This window comes from Delphinapterus leucas, chromosome 15 (genome assembly GCF_059928025.1).
Source record: "Delphinapterus leucas isolate spDelLeu-1000000601 "Yukka" chromosome 15, BTC_Dleu_Yukka2, whole genome shotgun sequence".
In the NCBI taxonomy this organism is placed as follows: domain Eukaryota; kingdom Metazoa; phylum Chordata; class Mammalia; order Artiodactyla; family Monodontidae; genus Delphinapterus; species Delphinapterus leucas.
Genome location: NC_143143.1, coordinates 6,232,007 through 6,256,577, shown reverse-complemented (window position 1 = coordinate 6,256,577; position 24,571 = coordinate 6,232,007). Strand labels below are relative to the sequence as shown.

Sequence of the window (24,571 nt, the reverse complement as noted above, 5' to 3'; positions counted from 1 at the left end):
GGGCTGGGCAAGGTGGGGGCTTGTTAGGGAGGGGACGGTGGGCAGCCGCTGCTTTGGGGAGATCCGATGAGCTCCGTGGCTTTTTGCTGGGTTTGCTGTCATTTCACCTGAAGGCAGAACTCCGGGAAAGTGCGCACTTGCAGGAGAAGGATGAGTTGGATCTGGACCGCAAGTCAAGGCAGGGTCGCTGCTCTGCCCCTGAGTGACGGACCTTGGATAGTGAAAGTGGAGGAAGATTCACCCGGAGGTGGGGAGTCCGACCCACCAGGGGACTGTCCGGATCCCGAAACTTCCCGACGGCATTTTAGGCGGTTCCGTTATCAAGAGGTGGCCGGACCCGAAGAGGCGCTGAGCCGACTCAGGGAACTTTGTCGTCGGTGGCTGAGGCCCGAGGTGCACTCGAAAGAGCAGATCCTGGAGCTGCTGGTGCTGGAGCAGTTTCTGACCAGCCTGCCCCAGGAGCTCCAGGCCTGGGTGCGCAAGCACTGCCCGGAGAGCGGGGAGGAGGCTGCCGCCTTGGTTTGGGCTCTACAGAGAGAGCTTGATGAGACCTCACGCCAGGTGAGGAGTGAACGTGTTCTGGTGGTGGGAATGGAGGTGTGAGGGATGCTGTGGTCTTCATAAGTTCTTTCCTTATTATATTTTGCGTGAACTTTAGGATGTGTATGAAACATGAGCCCTTTAACCTAATGGGACGTCACACGATCTCCAGGTAGGTAGGGTCAGAGTTGTTAAACCGTAGGACACCCAGCTGGTGCCACAGAATTGCCTGACCTGTGGAAATGCACACACCTGGTGTCAGAAGTGAAGGAGTGTTGTAGTGAATATTCAGAGTACTGAGAGCAGAGGAGACACACAGGAGTGTGGTTTTCCTTTACAAGGAAAGGAGAGGCTCAGGGGAAAACACATTACTGCTGTTGGTGAGGTACCTTCCTCTGAAGATAGATCTTTGTATCCATTTCACAGGTGAGGAAACAGCATCTGAAAGCCAGCACTGCAACTCGGGACTCTGGTTAACCTGTATATTTTCAATCCGTATCAGGTTTCTGCTTTGATAAATCACAGCAGTATAACCCAAATGAATATTTTGCTCTCCCCCCAAGTTAGTGTAGACAGTTCATAGAAAGGCTTTTCAGGATTGCAGGAGAATGCCAGCTTCTGTTTTTAGTCACTTTGCAACTCCCGCATCAGTACAAGGCTCACTGATAAAGACTCCGTTGGTCGTGACTCGGTTTCTCAGCGCTCGCAGACTCCTCTCTGGAGTCCGGCTTCATCCTGGCACTGTTGGTGATGCCATCCTGGGACAGCAGGTGCTGACGGAGGTCTTGTGTTGTTTCAGGGGTTGGTGACAGTCCAGGATGTGGCTGTGTCTCTAACCTGGGAGGAGTGGGAGCGTCTGGGCCCAGCACAGAGGGACCTCTACAGGGAGAGTGCGCCGAAGGATTATGGGAACGCAGTCTCGCCAAGTAAGTGCCCTGCCTTTGCTTGTTTCCAGCTGTGTGATTCGTGGAGGGCTTGCTTCAGTAAATCCCCCAGCCAGCCTGCCATTCAGACACAGGTTGAGAGCCTTCGAGTCCCTTTTGTGACCCAAGCAAGACGTCTCTGTTCTGTATTGTTAGGTGATAGAGTCAGCTTTTTATTTTGGTTCATTTTTTAATAAAAATACATAAGAAAGTATAAAAACATAGAATGAGCACCTGAGGATTAACCACCCAGGTTTATCGAATTTTAATATTGGCCATGGCTTCATTTTTTTTTTCTGAAGAGATAATATATTACAGCCATAGCTATAGGTGAAGCTCTGTGTACCCTCCCTGAAAGCTCTACCCTTGATCCTTCTCCAGCGGTAACCAATATCCTGACTTACCATTTCCATGCTTGTTTATATTCTTTCTACTTATACATGTAGCCACATATACACACTCTCTCTATATAAATGTATGTAAACACGTAAATATGTAAACATGTAAACGTATATAGTATTTTTACATGTTTTTATAGTATATAAACTATATTACTGTATGCTTCTTTTGCACCTTGGCTTTTTTCTCAACATTGCATTTTTGGGATTTATCCATGTTGATACGTGTAGCTCTAGTTTATTCATTTTAACATCTATATATTTCATTGTATGACTATTCCAATATTTACTTAGCCATTCTCCTGTCAACGGACGTTAAGGCTTCTAGTTTTTCACCATTACACACAGTATTATACCAAACGTTCCTGTCTCTTTCTCCCTGTGTTCATATGTAGGAGTCTCTGAAGAGAATATACTTAGGGATGTTTGCCCATCTTGCTGTCCGAAATGATGGGAGCCAATCTGTACTCCTACCCCCCGTATATGAGAATTCTTCTTTCTCCACACCCTTGGCAACATTTGGTGTTCAGCTGACAGCACGATGTCTTAACCCAGTAGCCCAAGTGTTCCTTTTAGAATGTTGGTTTGCATCACACCTCTGCTCATAACCTGAATACTCCTCATTTCACGCAGAGTAAAAGCCTGTGGTGCCTGATGGGACGTGGCCCTGTTCCCTTCTGCTTTTCCCTCACTTACGCCCCCAGCCTCACTGACCTTGCTGCTCCTTGAGCGTGGTGGGCATCCTGCCTCACGGTCTTTGCTCTGATTGCTCCCTCTGCCTGAAATATTATTCCTCCGGATCTCCACCAAACAGACTCCCTGGCTTGTTTCAAGCCTGTGCTCACATCTCACTTTTCGGCGAGGCCTGACCTGACCGTCATGTTAATACATGATTCCTGCCATCAGCCACCTCACAGATCCCTTGCCTTGCCTGACGTGGTCCATAGCATTTATTACCCTCTGACATCCTATATATTTGACTTTATGTTCATCTGTTGTCTGACCACCCCTTCTGGAATGTCAGCTCCACAGGGGGAAGGATTTTTGTGTGTTTTGTTCATTTATATCCCAAGTGCCAAGAATAGTGCCTGGCACAGAGTAGGTGCTCAGTAAGTAATACTGTTAGGATTAATGAATGGTGTATCCTTATCTCCTCTCCTTTCCTCCACTATCTTTTAAATTGTTTTGTGGCTGTTCTTTATGTTTTTGATACTAATCCTTTGTTATTTTATTGGTTATAGAGGTGGCTTGTCTTTCTAACCATGGCATTTTTGTTATATAAAATTTTGAAATTTTAATATAGTCAAATTTTTCAATCTTTTACTTTATGGTTTGTGTTTTTCGAATCTTCTTAGGAAAATAGGCCCTTCTCAATCCTGATTCCAACTTTGCAGAGACAACAACTTTAAAATCTTTTCACCCCTTCCAGTGGTATTTATTTTCATATTTCTAAATAAGATGCTTATTCTGCTGGGTTTTTGTTTCTCAGTTTCAGTTATTATCTCTTGACTGCCTGCTAAGGAAGACAGGGTCCTGTCTCCCCAGCATGCTCACATTTACAGTCCGTAATTCTCTCAGCATAGTTTAATCAGTCTGTTTTTGTTAAGGGAATGTTTCAGTATTATGCCTATATAATCTATATTCACCCACCTAATATATATGACTGTAAGTCTTTTCCTTTACAGCTTTTAGTTTTTCTCAGAATTAATAATGCCTCATTCTGCACGTGCCTCCTTTTTTAACTCCTGAGCACCAGTTCACCCACAAACTCTCTGTTAGAAATGTAAACCCCTCTCAGTAAGTTCAGATTCATCAGATGGGCCATCGGTTTCATTCTCCCCTTGGAGAGTTCCTCCTCAAGCTTCCTCTGCTCCAGGCTGGATGGGCTTCTCCAGGTCAGTTACACAGCTGTTGTCCTAGAACGTTCCTTCACTCTCACCTTTTTCTCTTTCCCGGATCCCATACGATTTTCTTCCTTGGTTTACCCCCTCCATTTGATACAGAACGACCTCCAGTATATTACAGAGAACATATACTTGGGAACTCAATACACGTCTAAACGCCTTTATTCCTCTCTCACATCCAGATCATGGTGTGGCTGGATGTAGCATTCTACTTTAGAAATGACTCTACCTTTGAATTTTGAAGACGGTGGATTTTGTAACTAGCTTGCCATGTTGCAGTTGAGAAATCTGACGCCACAGTGATATTTTATTCTTGGTGTGTGATCTGTTCTGTGCAGAAGACTTTAGGAGCTTTTCTTTATTTCTGCTGGTAGGAAATTTCACAATGGGTGTGGCTGGGTGTGAGGTTTCTTTTTTCATTCACTGTTCTGAGTAGTTGGTGGGCCCTGACAATATAGACGCCTGCGTCTTTGAGTTGTGAGAAATTTTTTGTAGTATTCTTTTATTTTATCTATTTATTTTTATCTCATTTTTTCCTGTTTTCTTTCTGGGATTTCTTCCAGTTGGATGTTGGAACTCATGGGCTGATCCTGTAGGGTTCCCTACCTCCTTCCCATTTCCTTATCTTTTCTTTCCCTTTCTGGGAAATCTCCTTAGCTTTATTTTCCAACTCTTAGGTTGAAATATTTCTGCTCTCATTAATATTTTGAAGAGCTTTTTCTTTTTCTTTAAACATCCCTTTTCCTTTCTTTCTTTTTTTCTTAAGATTTTTTTGATGTGGACCCCTTTTTTTAAAGTCTTTATTGAAATGGCCACAAGACCGCCCCTGTTCTATGTCTTGGCTCTTTGGCCGTGAGGCATGCGGGATCCCAGCTCCCTGACCAGGGATCGAACCTGCACCCTCCGCATTGGAAGGCAAAGTCCCAACCACTGGACCACCAGGGAAGTCCCGAAATATCCCTTTTCTTATTTTTTTAAATAGATTTATTTATTTATTTATTTTTGGCTGCGTTGGGTCTTCGTTGCTGGGCGCGGGCTTCCTATAGTTGCGGTGAGCAGGGGCTACTCTTCATTGCAGTGCGCTGGCTTCTCGTTGCGGAGCGCGGGCTCCAGGCATGCAGGCTTCAGTAGTTGTGGCACTCAGGCTCAGTAGTTGTGGCTTGGGGGCTCTAGAGTGCAGGCTCAGTAGTTGTGGCACATGGGCTTAGTTGCTCCGCGGCATGTGGGATCTTCCCGGACCAGGGCTCGAACCCATGTTCCCTGCATTGGCAGGCGGATTCTTAAGCACTGCACCACCAGGGAAGCCATATCCCTTTTCTTATAGCTTCCTTGTTTCCTGGGTGCAGTATTGTCTCTTATTTATCTGAGAATATTAATTATAGGTTATTCAGTTTTCTCTCATTTCATGGATTGCATGTTTCATTGGCATTTCTATCAGAGGTTTTCCTGAAATGCTGGTAACCTTTCACTTTCTGTTTGTGTTTAGCAGTTAAACCCAAGCATTCCGACTGGAAACTATTGGGAAGGACTTGTGAACTGTGATCTTCAGGACAGGGTCAGGCATCAGGCGCTGTTTTACCTGGAAATTCCCACATGTCAGTGTCTCTGGGTCTTTGGCCCAGGCTGCTAAGTTTTCCCATAGAGAGATTCAGTCAACAGATATTTCATTGCGTGCAGATAAGCCAGGTGCAGTTCTAGGTGGGAATCCAGTAGGGACTAAAGCCTATGAAATCCCTGCCCTTTCTGCCAGGAGGATGTCAGGCTCGGGGCTGACAGTTTGAGCCTGAACAGAGGACAGTGCATGGAGGTTCCACCAGTCAGTGTATCCATTTTCACTTGACTCTCCTCATGGGGAGGTGGTACCTGTCCCCTGTTCTCAGCTGTGCCTCATGTCCCCAGTCCCGAATTTATCTGCTTCAGCCTTCCTGGAGAGTAAACTGCAAGAATTCTGGACTGGGGGATGGAATCCTTCACAGACTTTCCATCAGTCCTAGATTTACTGCCTACCCAGAGCCTGCCTTCAGACTGGAGGCACCTGGCGTGTCTGTTACTGTAGCTCATTTCTCTTAGTAAAGCATCCTGCATGCATGGGATAAGGGTTGTACCGTCTGTGTCGACACCTTCTCCAGTAGTGCCTCGTGTAATACAGTGATTCACACGACAGTGCAGTGGGGCTGGGGCAGGAGAGACGTGTTGGCCGGCAGAGGCACAAGTATAAAAGGAAAGAAACGGGGTTTGTACAGGTAAATGTGAGCACATCTGACAGGTTAGTTAAAATAATTTAATTTCAGGAGTGGTTTCATGGAGGACATTAAAAGGGCTTTGGCGGGGGGGGGGTGTTTTTCTGCTAGCACTTTCTTACTCACTCTTGTGCAAGGATGAAATGTCAGCAATCTGTATCTTAATGTTTCAGGTTTGGAAACCAGAACTGAGAACAAAGAGTTGATTCTAAAGCAAGAAATTCTAGAAGAAGTGGAGCCACAAGGGCAGCTACAAGAGTCCCAGGAGAAGGGGCCCCTGTCTTCCAAGTGTGGTGTTGCCCATGAGGACAGGATAGAAAAGCCATCAGGCGACCCCTCACTGCTGAAACTTGAAAAGCCTCCTGAAGATCAGGGAGCCACCAGCATCTCAGATCTCAAGAGTGCTCCCAGAGAAGAGGGAGACTCCAAAAAGAATGAATTGGGGACTAGTGCCAGAAGTTCAAACTTTGTTCCTGCTCAGTACATCCAGACAGCAGAGAGACCCATTACCGGTGATGAATGTGGGAACTATTGCAAACACAGGTTAGATACCGTGAAACCTCATGAATCTCTTGACAGTGGGGAAAACTGCCATCATTCAAGCCTACTTGAGGCGCAGAGGCAGTTCCATGAAGAAAGACCTTATACGTGTGACACCTGTGAGAAGAGTTTCAAACAGCGTTCCGACCTCTTTAAACACCAGAGAACCCACACCGGGGAGAAGCCCTACGGGTGTTCTGTCTGTGGGAAAAGCTTCAGTCAGAGCGCTACCCTCGTTAAACACCAGAGGACTCACACTGGAGAGAAGCCTTACACCTGCCCCAAGTGTGGGGACAGCTTCAGACAGAGCTCAAATCTCAGTCGGCATCAGAGAGTCCACATGGGGGAGAAGCACTACATGTGTCACGAGTGTGGGGAAATCTGCCGTATCTCCAACCATTTTAGACATCAGAGGACACACCAGGGAGAGAGACCCTACACGTGTGAAGAGTGTGCGAAGAGCTTTAAACGGTGTTCCGACCTCTCCAAACACCAGAGAATCCACACTGGGGAGAAGCCCTACGAATGCCAAGAATGTGGAAAAAGCTTCAGTCAGAGCGCAACCCTCGTTAAACACCAGAGGACACACACAGGTGAGAAGCCGTACACGTGCCCCAAATGTGGGGACAGCTTCAGACAGAGCTCACACCTCAACCGGCATCAGAGAGTCCACATGGGGCAGAAGCACTACACGTGTCACGAGTGTGGGGAAATCTGCCGTATCTCCAACCATTTTAGACATCAGAGGACACACCAGGGAGAGAGACCCTACACGTGTGAAGAGTGTGCGAAGAGCTTTAAACGGTGTTCCGACCTCTCCAAACACCAGAGAATCCACACCGGGGAGAAACCCTACGAATGCCAAGAATGTGGGAAAAGCTTCAGTCAGAGCGCAACCCTCGTTAAACACCAGAGAACTCACACTGGAGAGAAGCCTTACAGATGTCTTGAATGTGGGGACAGCTTTAGACAGAGTTCACACCTCATCCGACACCAAAGAATCCATAGAAATAAAGCCCCATCATTTTGACATGCTTCTGCATGAGCTGTTTTGTTTCTCTCTCTCTCTTTCTTTCCAGAAACTACATTCTTTGGCTTTTGGAGTATTTCAGTAATCGTGGGTCATACTGCCCTGGGCATTACACCCAAGAAAGATTGAGTCCAGCTAGAGTCTAGGGACACCCTTTGGTAGCGTATTGCCTTGAAGCAGGACTGCGTGAGTCAGGAGCCCCACCGGAACACACTTTCCAGCAGAGCGAGGGCGGAACCGTGAGAGTTCTGTCCTTGTCACTCTTCTGGAACCTCTGCTTTTGGACCAAATCTTGTCCCCCCGTGTTGCTTCCCTGAGAATGTATCGCAGTCACTTAGAATTGTCTTTCTACTTAGATGGTAGATATTTTATACTCCAGAACACCTTGTACAGTTCAGTGCCTACAAGAGGCACTCTATATATTTGACTTTTTAAAAAATTAATTTTGCAGAGTCCCTCTTTCTTTCCCATTCTTTCCTTGTTGCATTAAACACAGCTAAGAACTTGGATTAGAGCCTAAATCTATCTGATTATCTTTCTAGTGCCACCCACTGATAATATGCATTGCATCCAAATTTTTGGAACTTTTTTTTTATTTTTTTTTTATTTTTATTTATTTTTTTTTTTGGAACTTTTTTTTTTAAATTAAGGGAATACAAGTACATTATTGGATATCTGGGAAAACAATAAGGGAAAAATTACCCAAAATCCCAACACCACAATCCATTTGATACCGGTCTTTTGGTGTATTTCCTTCTGATTCTTTTTCTATGCACATTTTTCTATATAACAAAAATCACAGTGTTTATATTTTATATCTTCTTTAGTATTATGTCTTAAGGATTTTACATGGTTTTCCTAAACGTTATGCCTAATAGCTGGTCATTTTCCATCAAGTGGATGTAACAATTCCTTTTGTTGGAAGTTTCAGGTCTGTCTCATTTTTCATTGTTGCAAAAAATGCTGTAGTGAATGTCAGTGTAATTTTAGGATTTGGATTGTTCTTTAGAATCTAACGCTACGTTCAGAGAAGTAGAATTCCTTGATCAGTGTTTTAGTTATTTTATGGCTTTCAATACACCTTTCCCCCAAAGCAAGTGCCAGATTACATTCTATTATGAGTGTACCCAGGAAGAAAAGAAACATTTTTGATAAACTGGTAGCAATCTTCAGTGAGACTCAAAAAGCACTATCTATAAAAGATTGATAAATTTAACTACACTATATTAGGAAAAGACAAAATAGGAATTACAGCCCATGGAGATGAAAACATACTCAATTACATTAGTAATAAGAAAAATGCAAATTAAGCCACAACTAGATACCATTTCACACCTTACAGATGATCAAACCTTTCAAAATCTGTCAGTACCAAGTACTAACAGAGATGTAGAGTGGTGGGAGCTCTCCTCAGCTGTTGGTTTGTAAGTTGTTACATTTACTAGGGAAAACAATTTGGTGCTACTTCTTAAAGTTGAACATGTAGATAACTTATTTCTAGGTCTTTTCACAGGGAACCAAGAGGCATTTGACATGCTCTTTTGTAAAAGCCCCAAACTGGAAACATCCTGAAAACTGATCAGCCAAAGAGTTTCATAAATTGTGCTATATTCCTGCAGTGGGATACTCAGTGTCAGTGAATATGACTGAACCACAGCTATACAGAGATGCATGATTCTCAACACACATGTAGTGAAAGAACAAGAGTATGATTCCATGTACACTAAGTTCCAGAAAAAGCAAAACTAGGTAATATATTGTCCAGACAGAGATAAGTGGTATATCTACATAATGCAAGAGAATGATTAACCTTTGTTGAAGAGGAAGGGAGATGAGACTGCAGAGAATATAAGGGACTTTTGTGATCCTGAAGGTGATTTATTCCTTAACTAGGATGAGGAGGCATGGGTGTTACTATTTACTGTCATATATATTCATATACTTTTGAACTGTGATATCTCACAAAAAACATGAAGAGTTTATTGTGAAATATTGCTAACATACACATGAGTGTAGACTAGAGAGAACAATTTTAAAGAACATTCGCATATGCACCACACCGATTAATCAATTCTTAATATGTCATATTTGTTTCATATCATTTTTTTTTTTTTTGGCTGTGCCACACGGCTTGTGGGATCTTAGTTCCCTGACCAGAAATCAAACCTGGGCCCCCTGTAGTGAAAGTGTGGAGTCCTAACCACTGGACCACCAGGGAATTCCCTTCATATCATTTTTAAGGAAATAAAATAATATAGGACTTCCCTGGTGACGCAATGGTTAAGAATCCACCTGCCAATGCAGGGGACACAGGTTCGAGCCCTGGTCTGGGAAGATCCCAGAAGCCACAGAGCAACTAAGCCCGTGCAACACAACTACTGAGCCCGTGCTCTACAGCCCGTGAGCCACAACTACTGAGCCCACACACCACAACTACTGAAGCCTCCACACTTAGAGCCCGTGCTCCGCAACAAGAGAAGCCACTGCAATGAGAAGCCTGTGGAGCGCAATGAAGAGTAGCCCCCGCTCGCCGCAACTCGAGAAAGCCCGCGCACAGCAATGAAGACCCAACGCAGCCAAAAATAAAATATAAATACATTAATTAAAAAAAAAACAACAATGTATACTGTAAGGCAGTGGTCCCCAACCTTTCCAGCACCAGGGCCCAGTTTCGTGGAAGACAATTTTTCCATGGATGGGGGTTGGTGGGGTGGGGAGATGGTTAAGGCAGTAAGGCACGCGACGGGGAGCGACATATGAAGCTTCACTTGCTCGCCTGCCACTCACCTCCTGCTGTGTGGCCCAGTTCCAGTACTGGTCCTCAGCCCAGGGGTTGGGGACCCCTACTGTAAGGGACACTCATGTGCCCTCCCTAATCCCATTCCCCTCACCTTCAAGCCAACTCATTACCCAAGGAGAGCACGTTTCTGTAGTTGTCCAGCATCACGTCTCTGTAGAGGTCCTTCTGAGCCCAGTCCAGTGTGTCCCGCTCTTCCCTGGTGAAGTACAGAGCCACGTCCTCAAAGGACAGCAACCCCTGGAAACACAGCGACTTTGTGAGCTACAGTATTATTATTACAGATGGTCAATATTTGAGGCTTCTCTGGCCATTTGATCTCTGCTGCAGTCACTCATCTCTGCTCTGGTAGCACAGACACAGCACAGACAACACGAGAGCAAACGGGTGTGGCTGTGACCCAACAGAACTACTCCCGGCTCCAGGTGAGTTTGCCGACCCTGCTCTGTACAACCCTACCTTCCACATCCTGTATTTCTTCTGCCCGGATCTCTCAGGAAAGAGATGGCTCATTCCCATGAGGTCACTGAGGACGGGGCAGCGTGCGGGCCATTCACACAGGGATGGACAGGCTAATGGGACACAGGGATGGACAGGCTAATGGGACACAGGGACAGACAGGCTAATGGGACACAGGGATGGACAGGCTAATGGGAAAAAACCAGGCAGGCTAGAGCTCACGGGGCTGGCTGTCCTGGGCACCGCTACCGACTAGGTGTGAAGGGGGAGGACGGGAGGGGACACTGGGATCCAAAAAGTTGTTGGAGAAGCAAGACCAGAGTGGGGGGCATCCCAGCAGGGAGGGACTGAGGGATAAACCCTCAACAGCGATCCCCTCCAGGCCTCTGGTCCCCACCCCATCTCCTTGCCAGAAGCCAACGCGAAGCAAGAGCAAGGGAGCCGGTGGATGGAGAATATAAAGGCCAGCCTCCCAGGGCGCAGACAAAGTGGGGAACGGTGGAGAGTGTCTCCACGGGCCAAACACAGACCGCTGAGCACCGCGCCCACAGCAGAAGTTTCCATCTGCAACTGTGTATCCAGCTCCCGGGGGCCGAGAGGCCTGGCGTCTGCCCCCCACACTCGCCGTGGTTCAGGGGGTGTTCCTGCGGAAGGGCTTCAGCAATAGGAACACCAGCCCCACCCGAGATGCTTCACGCTGCTCCCCTCTGCAGACAGACCCTGAGTCTCGCAAACGACAGGCCTGTCTTTCCTCCTGCCCACACCTGGCCCAGGGTTAGGGTCTCAAGCCCCCTCCCCTGATCCCGAATATCCTCCGTCCCCAGAGCTGCCTGCAGAGGCCCTCACCTGCCCCACCCGCCAGCCGCCTTCACTGCACCTGCGTGGAGGCTCCCAGGCGCTGGGATACAACGGTTCAAAGCCCCAGAGTTATCTGTGTGCGTGGGGTTTCCTAGCTGGGCCCTTCGTGTGGCTCCACAGTTCTTGCCCTCAAGGTCCTCACCAGGGGTCTTCTTCCCCTTTATCACTCCCGCTCCTTCAGGAAGCATTTACTGAGCACCAGGAAGCCGCCGGCCTGCGTGCCACACGCCAGTGACAGTAAACGCACAGAGGTGACAGCTCCTGCCGGGCCCACAGGACCAGCCCCTCGGGCTGCGCACTGCTCGACTCTAGGGGACACTGTTCACATGGCAGCTGTGCCAACGGGGCCCCCACAGCTGCTAAGTGCACAGTCTGTGCGACCCACGGAGCCCCAGCCCCGCTTCAGGGAGTGAAGGGTCCAGTGGGGGAGCGGCAGAAGTCAACACGGTGACGATCCAGGGGTCCACGGGGGGCGACGGGGGCTGTGAGGACAGGGCTCGCCCCACCCCCTCCTCTCAGGAGGCACTGCCAGTCACTTCCCAGAAAGCAGCCCCCGGGGCACACGGCCCTCACCTCCTCCCGCCTCCCCACCGGCTCCCAGACATCCCCTGCATCGGGCCTCACCACCCCCCACTTCTCCCTCCTGGTGACGCCTCCTCCTCGGGCCGATTCCATTCTCTCCTGTCTCCTCCAGGGTCTTAATCCAATGACCACGACTCTCCTGTGTGTGCCCTTTTCCCCTTTGTGATACTGTGATTTAAATAAGGAATATATATTTGGTCTTCCTCCCTACTTCTGGCACAGAGTTCCTAAAAACCCTTGGATTTTCCTAAGGGATAAGAACAGAGGAGCATCTTTTAATATTTGGGCTTTTGTCCTCGGTTTCTGAAATAGCTCCAGGGCCATACAGGTGAGAGGAACGTCGTGTTGCTCATAACAAATCCCTCAACCACACCTGAGTTCATGTTAATGCGGAAAACTCCTAAGGATGGGGCTGGATGTCAGGGGAACAAGCATGTGATGAGAGGGTTAGAACCTTCAGCCCTAGCACCTGAGGGGCGGGGAGAGGCTGGGGTTCAGTCAGTCACCAAAGGTCAGTGACTCGACCCATCACGCCTACGTAATGAACCCCCATAAAAGCGCAGAAACAGAGGTGCTGGGGGGTGTCTGCCTGGAAAGGAAAGCCCTGCACCCCTCCCCCACTCCCCCTGCCCTGTGCCTCTCTTCCATTGGGCTGATCCTGCATTGTAGCGTTTTACATGAACCAGGATCTGCTCAGTAAACCGTTTTCAGAGTTCCGTGAGCCACTCTACCAGATCAATGGCACCCGCGGAGTGGGTCGTGGGAACCCCAATTTAGAGCCGGTGGGTCAGAAGCACAGGTGACAGCCCGCACTTGTGATTGGCGTCTGAGTTCGGGGCGGGGGGCGGTCTTGTGGGGACTGAGCCCTTACCCTGTGGGTCCGATGCTAACTCCAGGGTGACAGTGTCAGAATGAGTTAAATGGCGGGCACCCAGCTGGTGTCAGAACGGTCAGAAGTGAGGCGTCATGAAGCAGAGCAACACAGCCGCGTTCCTTCCCAGACTATCACTCCTGCCCGTAGCCCGCAGGATGCTGCCGCCTCTCCTGCCTTTACAAAGATGCTCCTGGCGCCTTGCTCCCTCTCGCTTCCGCCCTCTCTCCTTCCCTTACTGGGCCTTTTCTGTAAAGAAAACCCTACACACTCACCTCCAGTCACCCCACACCCACCCAGTGGCTCTTCTGCAGCTGTCCTCCTGGAGCCCAGCCCTCTGCCCACGTGGGAACACAAGGGAGAGTCATGGGGTTAATGCAGGACCTCAGAGAGATTTCACAGAGAGGATTTTTGAGCTGAGTCTCAGCATATGCAGAGGTGGGTTGCCTGTGGACAGGGAGAACAGGATGCACACAGGCCGGGGGACAGAAGGGAGTCCACATCTCTGCGGGCGGGTCCTCTGGCCGTCAGGGAAGGCGGGAGATGCCACCAGAAGGGCAGACAGAGCTCTGTGATCCCTCAGCAAATGCGGACACGCTGGGCCAACGGGTCAAAGCGCTGCCCCTCCAACTACCTCTTGCCTCCCTCCCGTCCAAGACTGTTCTTTCCAAATGGTCGCGATGGTTCCTCACGTGTCTCCTCACTTTTCTACTCAGCCTCTCACAATCACCCTCCATCATGTTACGAGTTCAGTAACTAAGCTTCCAGTGTCCCTTTGATGCCAGCAGATCAGAATTTATCCTGTGTTGTGGGAGTTTGTTTCCACAGCTCTGTCTCCAAATGGCTTGTAAGCGCCTTAGGCGAGAGCTTCTCTCCCAGCACAAAGGCAGTACTATCTGGTATACAGTAGGTACACAATAATGCTCACTGACAGAAACAAGGAGCAACTGTGGTGACAACAGCTAAAACTTACAGAGCGCTCCACGTGTCACTAGATACCCTGCCGATACGCCACGTGCCCCATTTCATTGAATCTTCGCAACTCTGTGACAGCTGCTATCATTATCCCATTCTCCAGATAAGGAAACCGCGAGAGATCAGGTAACACATCTAAAAGAGCCTGGATTTGAACCCGTCTGGCCCCAAAGTCCAAGCTCTTTACGTCCTACCTTCCAAGAAGGAAAAACCCCCAGCTGATAAAGATGGCTCCACCTGAACAGAGGAGTTAAAGCCACGTGAACGCCATCGCCCGGCGGTGAGACTCCACCAAGGTAGGGGAGGAGGAACCCTGCTCACCTTCCACAGGGCTGGCAGGAACACGGCTTCCATGGCCTGGCCTCTGAGGTGGTGCAACCTCCCGGCCATCAGGCTGAGCTGAAGGAGAGGAAAAGAGCACATGTAAGGCCGGCCCCGATTTGAAGCTCTCTCACCAGGCAGCCCTGGACAGGGAATTAATTCCAACAGGGCCAATGAACCTCATCTAAATACCCCAATCACTGAAGCAGCAACTCAAACAGACATTTGTATCCCCCTGTTCCTCACAGCATTAATCACAAGAGTCAAATGATGGAGGCAACCCAAGCATCCTGGACAGATGAATGAATAAACAAATGGTGGTCTACAGACAATAGAGTATTATTCAGTGTTAAATAGGAAGGAAATTCTGACACCTGCTACAATATGGATGCACTTTGAGGACGTTATGCTAAATGAAATAGGCCAGACATAAAAGGACAAATATTGCATGATTCCACTTATATGAGGTAGCTGGAGTAGTCAAATTCATAGAGACAGAAAGTGGAAGGGTGCTTTCCAGGGGCTGAGTGGAGGGGAAAATGGAGAGCTGGTGTTTAATGGGTGCAGAGATTCAGTTTGAAGATGAAAAAAGTTCTGGAGATGGACCATGGTGGTGGCTGCACTACAATGTGAATGGGAGCTTCCCTGGTGGTGCAGTGGTAAAGAATCCGCCTGCCAATGCAGGAGACACGGGTTCCAGCCCTGGTCCGCAAAGATCCCACACACTGCGGAGCAACTAAGCCCATGCACCACAACTACTGAGGCTGCCCTCTAGAGCCCGCGAGACACAACTACTGAGCCCACGTGCCACAACTACTGAAGCCCGCGCTTGGCAACAAGAGAAGCCACCACAATGAGAAGCCCGCATACCACAACGAACAGTAGCCCCTGCTCGCCACAACTAGAGAAAGCCCATGTGCAGCACTGAAGACCCAATGCAGCCAAAAATAAATAAAATGTAAAAAGAAAAAAAAAATCCTAATTTATCCCTCCCCACCCCGACCTTTCCTCTTTAGTAACCAAAAGTTTGTTTCCTATGTCTGTGAGTCTGTTTCTGTTTTGTAAATAATATTATTTGTATCATTTCTTTTTAGATTCCACATATAAATATCATATGATATGTCTTTCTCTCTCTGACTTACTTCACTTTGTATGATCATCTCTAGGTCCATCCTACCCTAGAAATTTTGTGTTTTTTAAAAAGATTTATTTATTATTTATTTGTTGATTTTATTTATTTTTGGCTGCATCGGGTCTTAGTTGCAGCACGCAGGATCTTCGTTGTGGTGCGCGGGCTTCTCTCTAGTTGTGGCATGCAGGTTTTCTCTCTCTACTTGTGGCTCACAGGCTCCAGGGCATGTGGGCTCTGTAGTTTGTGGCATGCAGGCTCTCTCATTGAGGCGTGCAAGATCAGTAGTTGTGGTGCGTGGGCCCGGTTGCCCCACAGCATGTGGGATCTTAGTTCCCCAACCAGGGACCGAACCCACATCCCCTGCTTTGGAAGGTGGATTCTTTACCACTGGACCACCAGCGAAGTCCCCCAAGAAGTTTTAAAATTCCTAATGCTCAGGCTACACCCCACTCCAATTTAATCAGAAACTCTGGTGCTGGGACCCAGTATTTTTTTTTTTTTTTTTTTTTTGGCCACACTGCGTGGCTTGCAAGATCGTAGTTTCCTTACTAGGGATTGAACCTGGGCCCATGGCAGTGAAAGTGCTGAGTCCTAACCCCTGGACTGCCAGGGAATTCCCTAGAACCCAGTATTGTTTTTAAAGCTTCTTGGGTGATTTCAATGTGCATCCAAGGTAAATAAATATTGGTTTCAGTGTTTGCAAACGTGCAAATGAACAGATAGACTGCAGGGACACAGAAAAGGAAGATTTTCTGGGCTTAGATTTTTTTCCTCTCTTTTTTTCCCCCTCTTATTTCTTTTTATTCCTCTTTTTAGTTCCTCTCTTATTTATTTCCTGGTAATTTTCCTCTTTGGGATCCTGATCCCCCCCACTTTGGCTTCAGGCTGAAAACTACTATTTATAGAACCATCAGCCTCAAACAATGTTCAGTCTGCTCCTCTCATTACTTTTTCTACTGATATTAGATGCTCAGTTCCTTACTGTTTCCCTGACCAAACTAGAGTTTCTCCTTCTGTGCTCCCCTAGAAATTCTCTTCACTGCTTCAGCCATTTGGTTTTGTAACTGAGATATTTACATGTACCTCTTGTCCTCCTCCATACCTAATAACATTTCAAGGAAGATGGTCAATTTTTGTGTGACATAGCCTCATATGTTTTTGTAATATGCCCTGTAATATTTAGAGCAGTTCTATACAATCAGGAGAGAATACATAATTATTTCACGAATTTGCTGCATTCTATTCATCATGAATTTCTTTATGTTGATGAAAGGCTGAATGCACACTGAAGGTTTTCTCACATCTCTTACATTTGTAGGGTTTTTCTCCTGCATGAATTGTCTGGTGTTGAATAAGAGGAGAACTCTGGCTGAAGGCTTTGTCACAATCATCACATTTACATGGTTTCTCTCCAGTATGAGTTCTCTGATGTCCTACACGAGCTGAGTGGTCACGAAAGGCTTTCCCATATTCATTACATTTGTAAGGTTTCTCCCCAGTGTGGGTTCCTTGATGTTGAATAAGAGCTGAACAGTAACTGAAGGCCTTCCCACATTCGCTACATTCATACGGCTTTTCCCGTGTGAGTTCTCTGATGTTGAGTAAGGCCTGACCTGTCGCTAAAGGCTTTCCCACACTCTTACATCCATAGGGTTTTTCTCCAGTATGAACCCTTTGATGTTGAATAAGGGATGAGGTGTCATTGAAAGCTTTCCCACACTCCTTGCATTTACAGGGTTTCTCTCCGGTATCTATTCTGTGATGTTGGATAAGGTACGTGCTTTGGTTGAATGCCTTCCCACATTCGTTGCACTCACGGGGCTTTTCTCTGGTATGAATGATATGATGTTGAATAAGGGCTGAACGATGACTGAAAGCTTTTCCACATTCATGACACTCATAGGCTTTCTCTCCAGTGTGGATTCTCTGATGCTGGATAAGTGACGAGCTCCAGCTGAAGGTCTTTCCACGTTCAGAACATACATAGAGCTTCTCTCCTGTATGAATCCTCTGGTGTAGGATAAATCCTCTGGTGAGTAGTAACTGAAGGACTTGCCACACGCACTGCACTTCCAAGGCTTTTTCACTGAGTAAACTTTCTGATGTTTAATTGTGTTTGAACCTTCCCTGATTTCATTACAATCCTCCATAGTGTTTCTCTTGAGTTTAATTATGACTTGTCAATTTCCCTGCTGTCTTTGTAATGTGCCTCCACATTCCCAGGCTTTTACCAATCTGAAGCTCCAGGAATCATCCTTTGTAAGTCTTCCTAGTATCAGCTCCCTTTCAGATGATACTTCTTCACAAACTTCCTGCTTTGAAAGAGACACTTTCATTTCAGGGATAGATTCAGAATCTGAAATAAATAAAAAGCACAAATGTTTGTGCTCTCCATGCCGAGAGAAAGAAAACTGCTGAGGTGGCAAGAAGTTAAAGAAAATTAAAATGATGCCTATTAAAAATGTTTATTTGAATGTTCTTAGAGAAAGCCTCATGGCAATGGCAGATGACAGAGTTTCAGTGAATAATAGAGATGGGAGAATGATGAATACGAGGCACAATAAAAGGTCGGACGTGAGGATGCTCCACCTGAGAAAATGGACAACCGAACAGACTAACCAGGGAAGAGGATAAGCAGACAGTATTAGAATAAATGTTAACATTAAAATAACTGAGGAAGTGGAGAGAGGGATGAAAACACAGGTGGAGATTGGGCAGCTATGAAAAAGTATTGGACAGAAAAATCACTTATATCACATGGAGACAACTACTTTTGATTTTTAAAATCATCATCTCTAGTCCTTCTTTTTAAGATTTTTTTTTGACGTGGACCATTTCTATTTGTTTATTTATTTTTATAAATTTATTTTATTTATTTATTTTTGGCTGCATTGGGTCTTTGCTGCTGCACACAGGCTTTCTCTAGTTGCAGCGAGTGGGGGCTACTCTTTGTTGCGGTGCACAGGCTTCTCATTGCGGTGGCTTCTCTTGTTGCAGAGCATGGGCTCTGCTCTAGGCGCATGGGCTTCAGTACTTGTGGCACGCAGGCTCAGTAGTTGTGGCGCACGGGGTTAGTTGCTCCAAGGCATGTGGGATCTTCCCAGACCAGGGATCGAACCCACGTTCTGCACTGGCAGGCGGATTCTTAACCACTGCATTGATGTGGACCATTTTTAAAGTCTTTATTGAATTTGTTACAATACTGCTTCTGTTTTATGTTTTGGTATTTTGGCCACAAGGCATGTGGGATCTTAGCTCTCTGACCAGGGATCGAACCCACACCCCCTGCATTGGAAGGCGAAGTCTTAACCACTAGACCACCAGGGAAGTCCCTCGTCCTTTTTTTTTTTTTTTGCGGTACGCGGGCCTCTCACTGCTGTGGCCTCTCCCGTTGCAGAGCACAGGCTCTGGACGCGCAGGCCCAGCGGCCATGGCTCACGGGCCCAGCCGCTCCACGGCATGTGGGATCCTCCCGGACCGGGGCACGAACCTGTGTCCCCTGCATCGGCAGGCGGACTCTCAACCACTGCGCCACCAGGGAAGCCCAAAGCTATACTCTTAATTATGCTCTTCTGTCTCTTACATATATTACTAAATAAATTGAATATATAGTAACCATTGAATGACAAACAAATGTTAGTTACTAATAATGTTATAGATGGGATAAGTCTCAGAAATGTAATTTATACTGATTCCTGGAATGTTCTGAGATTTTATAGAAATTCAGCTTGATATACTGGATAGTAATGCTACTCTAATAGACGCTTCTTCTTTCTCTGTACTTAGGGTCATGATTTCTAGTTCTCCTTTAGTAATTAAAGTTGCTCTGAATGAGTGGATTTATTGACTTGAAATTGAAAATGATCAACTGTTCTAAGATTCATACTCTTGTTCTATTGACAGTCACGCAACTGTTCTTTGTTGACCAAAATTAATTGGAGAATGCTTTCTGGGAAAGTCAGTCAATAGAATAGATTATCACCTGTAACTCACAGGATTATTAATTTAAAATCAATGAAGTAATGTTTGAAAAGTGTCTCTAAATATTGGAGTTCCCCAGAGACAGCCCTTAGGCATCTACTCTTTCATCTGCTCTTACATTCCTATAAACAATCTGCTGATTCTCCCATCTTTAAAAAAAAAACCAACCTACTGGTCTTACTATTCCCTCCAGCTATCACCATACTTCTCTCCTTTAGAGTAAAACTCTCCAAAATTGCTGTCTGTAGTCCCTGGCTCCAATTTTTCTCTTCCTATTTTCTTCTGAAACCATTCCAATCAGGCTTTCTCTCCTACCACTCCCTGAAATTGTTCTTGGCAGTCACCAATGAACTTCCTATTTTAAAATCCAATTGTCAATTCTCAGGCTTCATCTTACTTGACTTAGCAGCAGCATTTAACACAGCTGATTACCCCCTGCTCCTTGAAACTCTTTCTTCAACTGGTTACCAGGATGCCAGACTTTTGGCTTCCCCTTGCCTCACTGGCCACATCATCTCAGTCTCCTTTGCTGGCTCCACTTCCCCCGACCTGGAAGTGTTGGAAGCTATAGGCCTCAGTAATAAGATCTCACCTCTTTTCCATCTATACTTATTCCCTTAGTGATCACAGTTTCATAGTTTAAAATACCATTCACACAGATTACTCCCAAATTTAAAGTTCCAACTGGAGTTCTTCCCAGAGCTTTGAGTTTCCAAGGAAAATTCACTTTCATTCAGTCCTCCAGATGGGATTTCCATGAACCTCTGAAGCAAGATGAAAGAAAGAAATGAGGACACACTATGAACACCAAGCTGAGATTTCACGGGAGGGAGATTAAACTCAAACTTGCCTGGAACTCAACAGGAAGGGGCTCTACGGTAGGCTCCACTTCTTCTGTGCTCTGTTTTTGGGGCAGAGAAGCATCTTCAGTAGTCATAGCTGGAAGGAGTAGCAAAAAAACCATGAAGGAGATAAACTATACCTTCCCACTTCCAAATTCACTAGGACAAAAGCTATCACAAGACAGATGAATTATGTACATAAGGCCTACTCCAATTAACTCAAAAAGCTCAGATAAAGACAATAACATGAAAGTGCTTTGACCAAAAAGTTAAACTCATGGACCCATAATATCTCAACCTTTTGGAACAATCTAATGGAGGTGGAAGAGTATGACCTGTTCTTTGTCACAAAAGCAAGCACTATGGAATATTCTCCCTTCCACGGATTCAGAGGGAAGGGAATGTGGATGAGAACAGAAATGTGGAAAGAGGAAGATGAGACAGGGGGATGCTATACAAGGAGGCTACTCATGGATTTCCAAACATGGTACCTTACTGAGTTTCTCTACTTTGGGGCCTTCTCCTGACATGTGTCTGCTTCCCTTTTCTTTCATGCAGAGGCAACTAACCTTTTCATTCTCATCAAGGGTATTTCCTCCACTTGTCCCCACCTTCAACTCTATGTTTATTTCTGTAATTCTTACCTTTTTCTTCAACTTCAATGGTCAGATAATCCATGATCAGCTTCTCTTTGTTGGCCTGTTATTGCTATGACTCCCTCCTTATTCACTGTTTTAGATGAGATAAACATGGACTTTCCAGCAATATATAGTCTGCTTCTTTGTATATCATTCAGCTCTACCCGAAAGCTCTGGAGAGAGATTTTGGGGTAGGCCTTCCCCTCTCTGGAATTGATTCCTACTCCCTGGGGCATCTCCCTCTACCTCTACTCCTAGGAGGCTTATTATTTTGCTTAGAACCCTTATAATTTAGCCTAAATCAACCTTCACAGCTGGAAGACCCTCCTCTGGAGTACTAAGGTCAGTCACTGGATTCCACACCGAAGCAAAAACAGGAGAGCACCGGGGCAGTGAACTGTGAGCTTCAGTCACACACCTGGTTCCGGACGGTGCACAAACTTTCATGAGACCCTCAAGCACAGAAGTGGCCGTTAGCTGGCCTGTGAATAATGTAGCAGTAACTGCAAGCAGGGCTCCCACAGTTGCCTTATCTCTTCCTATTCATAAACGCCAGGCAATTGATAGATGGGGCCCTTCCTTACGTATTAAGACCCTAAAAATACACAGGCCGGGATTCCCTTCCACGTTGAGTCGAACCCCAAATACAGGCAGGCCCAAAAACTCTGATAGAGCAAAGCACAGAAGGGGAATGAGTAAGATACGGACCCCATTCTTTTCTTTCTGTCCCCAAAGTTCAGAACTTTAAGAATCTAGGTGGAGCGACAAGATCTAAAGCTAATACCAACGAGAGGTACTCGCGCTCTCCTCAGAAGCCGAGCCCTCGGGCCTCCGCACTCCCCCTCCCAGAATCCCTCGGTGTGCCACGCCCCCTTCAGGCTCCCGGACTCCATTTCCCAGAGCGCTTAGCGGCAACCTCGCTTCCGGGACTCCCCTTCACTCAGAACAAGGCTCCCGAAGCCGACTAGCTACCCAGCCGGAAATACCCCAAAGGAGTTCGCGGAGCTCCCGCGGTTGGGACGGGGACGCAGGCAGGGACCAGCCCCGACCTTGCGGAGGCCTGGACCTGAGAGCCCGGCCCGCGCTGTGGTGGGAGGCATTAGAGCCGCGCGGCCAACGGGCGGGTCGCGGAGGTCCGCGCCTCTAACCCGGTCTTCTCTTACCCCCGGACGCGCTGCGGACCCGGCTCCCGCCCCAGGGCTAGACTTCCGGCCGGGCTGCGTTCTGGGAGGGGCGAGAGGGGCGGACACAGTCGCCTTCCGGACCCACGGAGCTGCGGGGAGACAAAAGGCTCGAGCCCGAGGCTCCGTCTGGAGTCGCATCTGCGCACTTGGAGGCCACCGCGCCGGGTCGGGGGTCCCGGCGGAAGGACTCCACTTCCCAGAGGACTCGGGGACACCGGTGCCTGTCCTAGGAGCGCCTGCAGAACAAGGGGAGGGAACTGCGGGCCTTTCCTGTCGGCCTCGAAATGGAGATCATTCCCCACCTGATAGGTCTCTTTTCTGAATAAACTGAGAAGCTGTTGTTTAAAAGCTCAGAGTGATTTGAGTGTCTGATTATTCGTTGGGAGTGGGCGATGGGGACCTGTGACACATAGTCTTTTTCCTAGTATTTCTCATTCTTTCTTATAATAAAGCCTCAAATCTGGACACCGAGCGCTAGTGCTGATTTTGTTGAAAGCATTTTGGCTGATTTAGAAAGCATCGTCACGGGTGAGCAGCCGTTGTCCTAATAGGAGAGATATAAAAGAAGAAGCATGGTTAGGAATGAGTTCACAAGGAAAGTTAGATGTGAGAAAGAAACAAGTAGGGGGGTTGGCTCTGAAGTGGAGGATTGTGCGGACCTAGGAACGTTAGTACTATACTGGGAGGGCCACTCCCTGGAGCCAAAGATCAACCAAGATAAAAGATACTTCTTCCCACAGTGTCAGAAACAGTCGGGGCTTTAGCTTCTAGTTCTTCACAGAAATCCAGGGAAACCCGTCTCATTGCTTTCTTTTTTTAAAAAAAATAAATTTATTTTTATTTTTGGCTGCGTTGGGTCTTTGTTGCTGCGCGCGGGCTAAGCAGCAAGCGGGAGCTACTCTTCCTTGCGGTGCCCGGGCTTCTCATTGGGTGGCTTCTCTTGTTGCAGAGCACGGGCTCTAGGCGCGGGCTTCAGTAGTTGTGGCGCACGGGCTTAGTTGCTCTGTGGCATGTGGGATCTTACCGGACCAGGGCTGGAACCCGTGTCCCCTGCATTGGCAGGCGGATTCGTAACCACTGCACCACCAGGGGAGCCTAAACCCATTGTATTTCAATTGCCGTTCTAGTCCAAATTACCATAGTCACCTGAACAGTCTCCACATCTCATCTCCCTTTTCTTCAATCTGTGCTATTCAAAGCAGCCTAGATGAAGATTTAAAAATTAAATCTGTTTATGTCACTCTTCCTAGAACGCTTCAGTGGCTCCCTCTGCCCTGGAGTAAGGTGTAAACCCCTTAACACAGTTTACAAAACCCTGCATAATCTGGCTCTGCCAATCCTGAATTATCTGTGGCTACCTTCCTACCTTTCTCTATACTCAGATCACATGGGCTTTTTAGTATCTCACATCCCAAACTTTTGCTCTCCCTTAGTCTGCACATTCTGTTTAGAACATCTTCCTCTAGTTACCCTTCAGATTTCAGTTCAAATGTCACTTCTTCAGAGAAGCCTTCCCTTCCCCTTCCTTCCCTTTAATTCAAATTAATTCTCTTGCAGAACTCTGTTCTTTCTCTCCACAGAATTGCCACAATTTATAATCATACATTTTTCTTCTATTATTTAATGTACACAGACACACCAGAATGGGTGTCAACAGCTTGGAAGAAAATCCCAGAGACAATAGTGGAACATACTTAAGAATTGCTTTATTACAATATTCTTGGTGACAAGGAAAGTGATACTGGGTGAAAAAAACATGGGCACAGACAACACTGAGTGGAAAAATGATTCAGAATAGGATTCAGAGTGTGAAGAGTTTAGCAAGGCCTTAAGCATTTTATTTTCCTCTTTATGTGAGTACAAGAGTCATATCATTTTAAATGTTTGATTAAAACTATGTCTAAGTAAGTCTAAAAGGGATCTATTAATAACATGAAATAAAAGGTCAGAGTGATAATAAAATATTTTGTCATAATTTAGTTGGCAGTGTTTTTTCTTTATTAGTGGCACAAAAAATAATGGTGCATCTTATAATTCCATGGTGTCTTAGAATCCATGGAATACTCCAGGTTGTTTACTACTGACTTTGTGAACTGTAAAATGAAAAATTCTGAAATAAATCATCTCTAGGACCTCTTCTTGTTCTGTTGTTCGGTGCTTCTCTGTGTTAAGGCCTGGATCTCAATGTTGATGGTGGGCAGACTCAGGGGACTTGGCTCTGCTTGTTAAATGCCATTATTCCTTTTTTTTTTAATTGTGATCTTTTAAAAGTTGAAGTATAGTTAATTTACAATGTTGTGTTAGTTTCAGGTGTACAGCAAAATGATTCAGTTATATATATATATATATATATATA

General features: G+C 46.5%; 1 protein-coding gene and 1 pseudogene across 2 annotated transcripts; one reads left to right on the top strand and one right to left on the bottom strand.

Moving 5' to 3' along the window:
* Positions 1-7,599, top strand: ZNF394 (zinc finger protein 394). Its single transcript, XM_022587831.3, has 3 exons — positions 1-561; positions 1,340-1,466; positions 6,179-7,599. The coding sequence occupies exons 1-3, from the start codon at positions 151-153 to the stop codon at positions 7,573-7,575; spliced, it is 1,935 nt and encodes a 644-aa protein (XP_022443539.2). The 5' UTR covers positions 1-150; the 3' UTR covers positions 7,576-7,599.
* Positions 7,600-9,793: 2,194 nt separating this feature from the next.
* Positions 9,794-20,312, bottom strand: LOC149747376 (uncharacterized; annotated as a pseudogene). Its single transcript, XR_016387752.1, has 2 exons — positions 14,439-20,312; positions 9,794-10,612 (listed from the first exon to the last, which is right to left on the bottom strand). The product of XR_016387752.1 is annotated as an uncharacterized LOC149747376 (transcript).
* Positions 20,313-24,571: the final 4,259 nt, after the last annotated feature.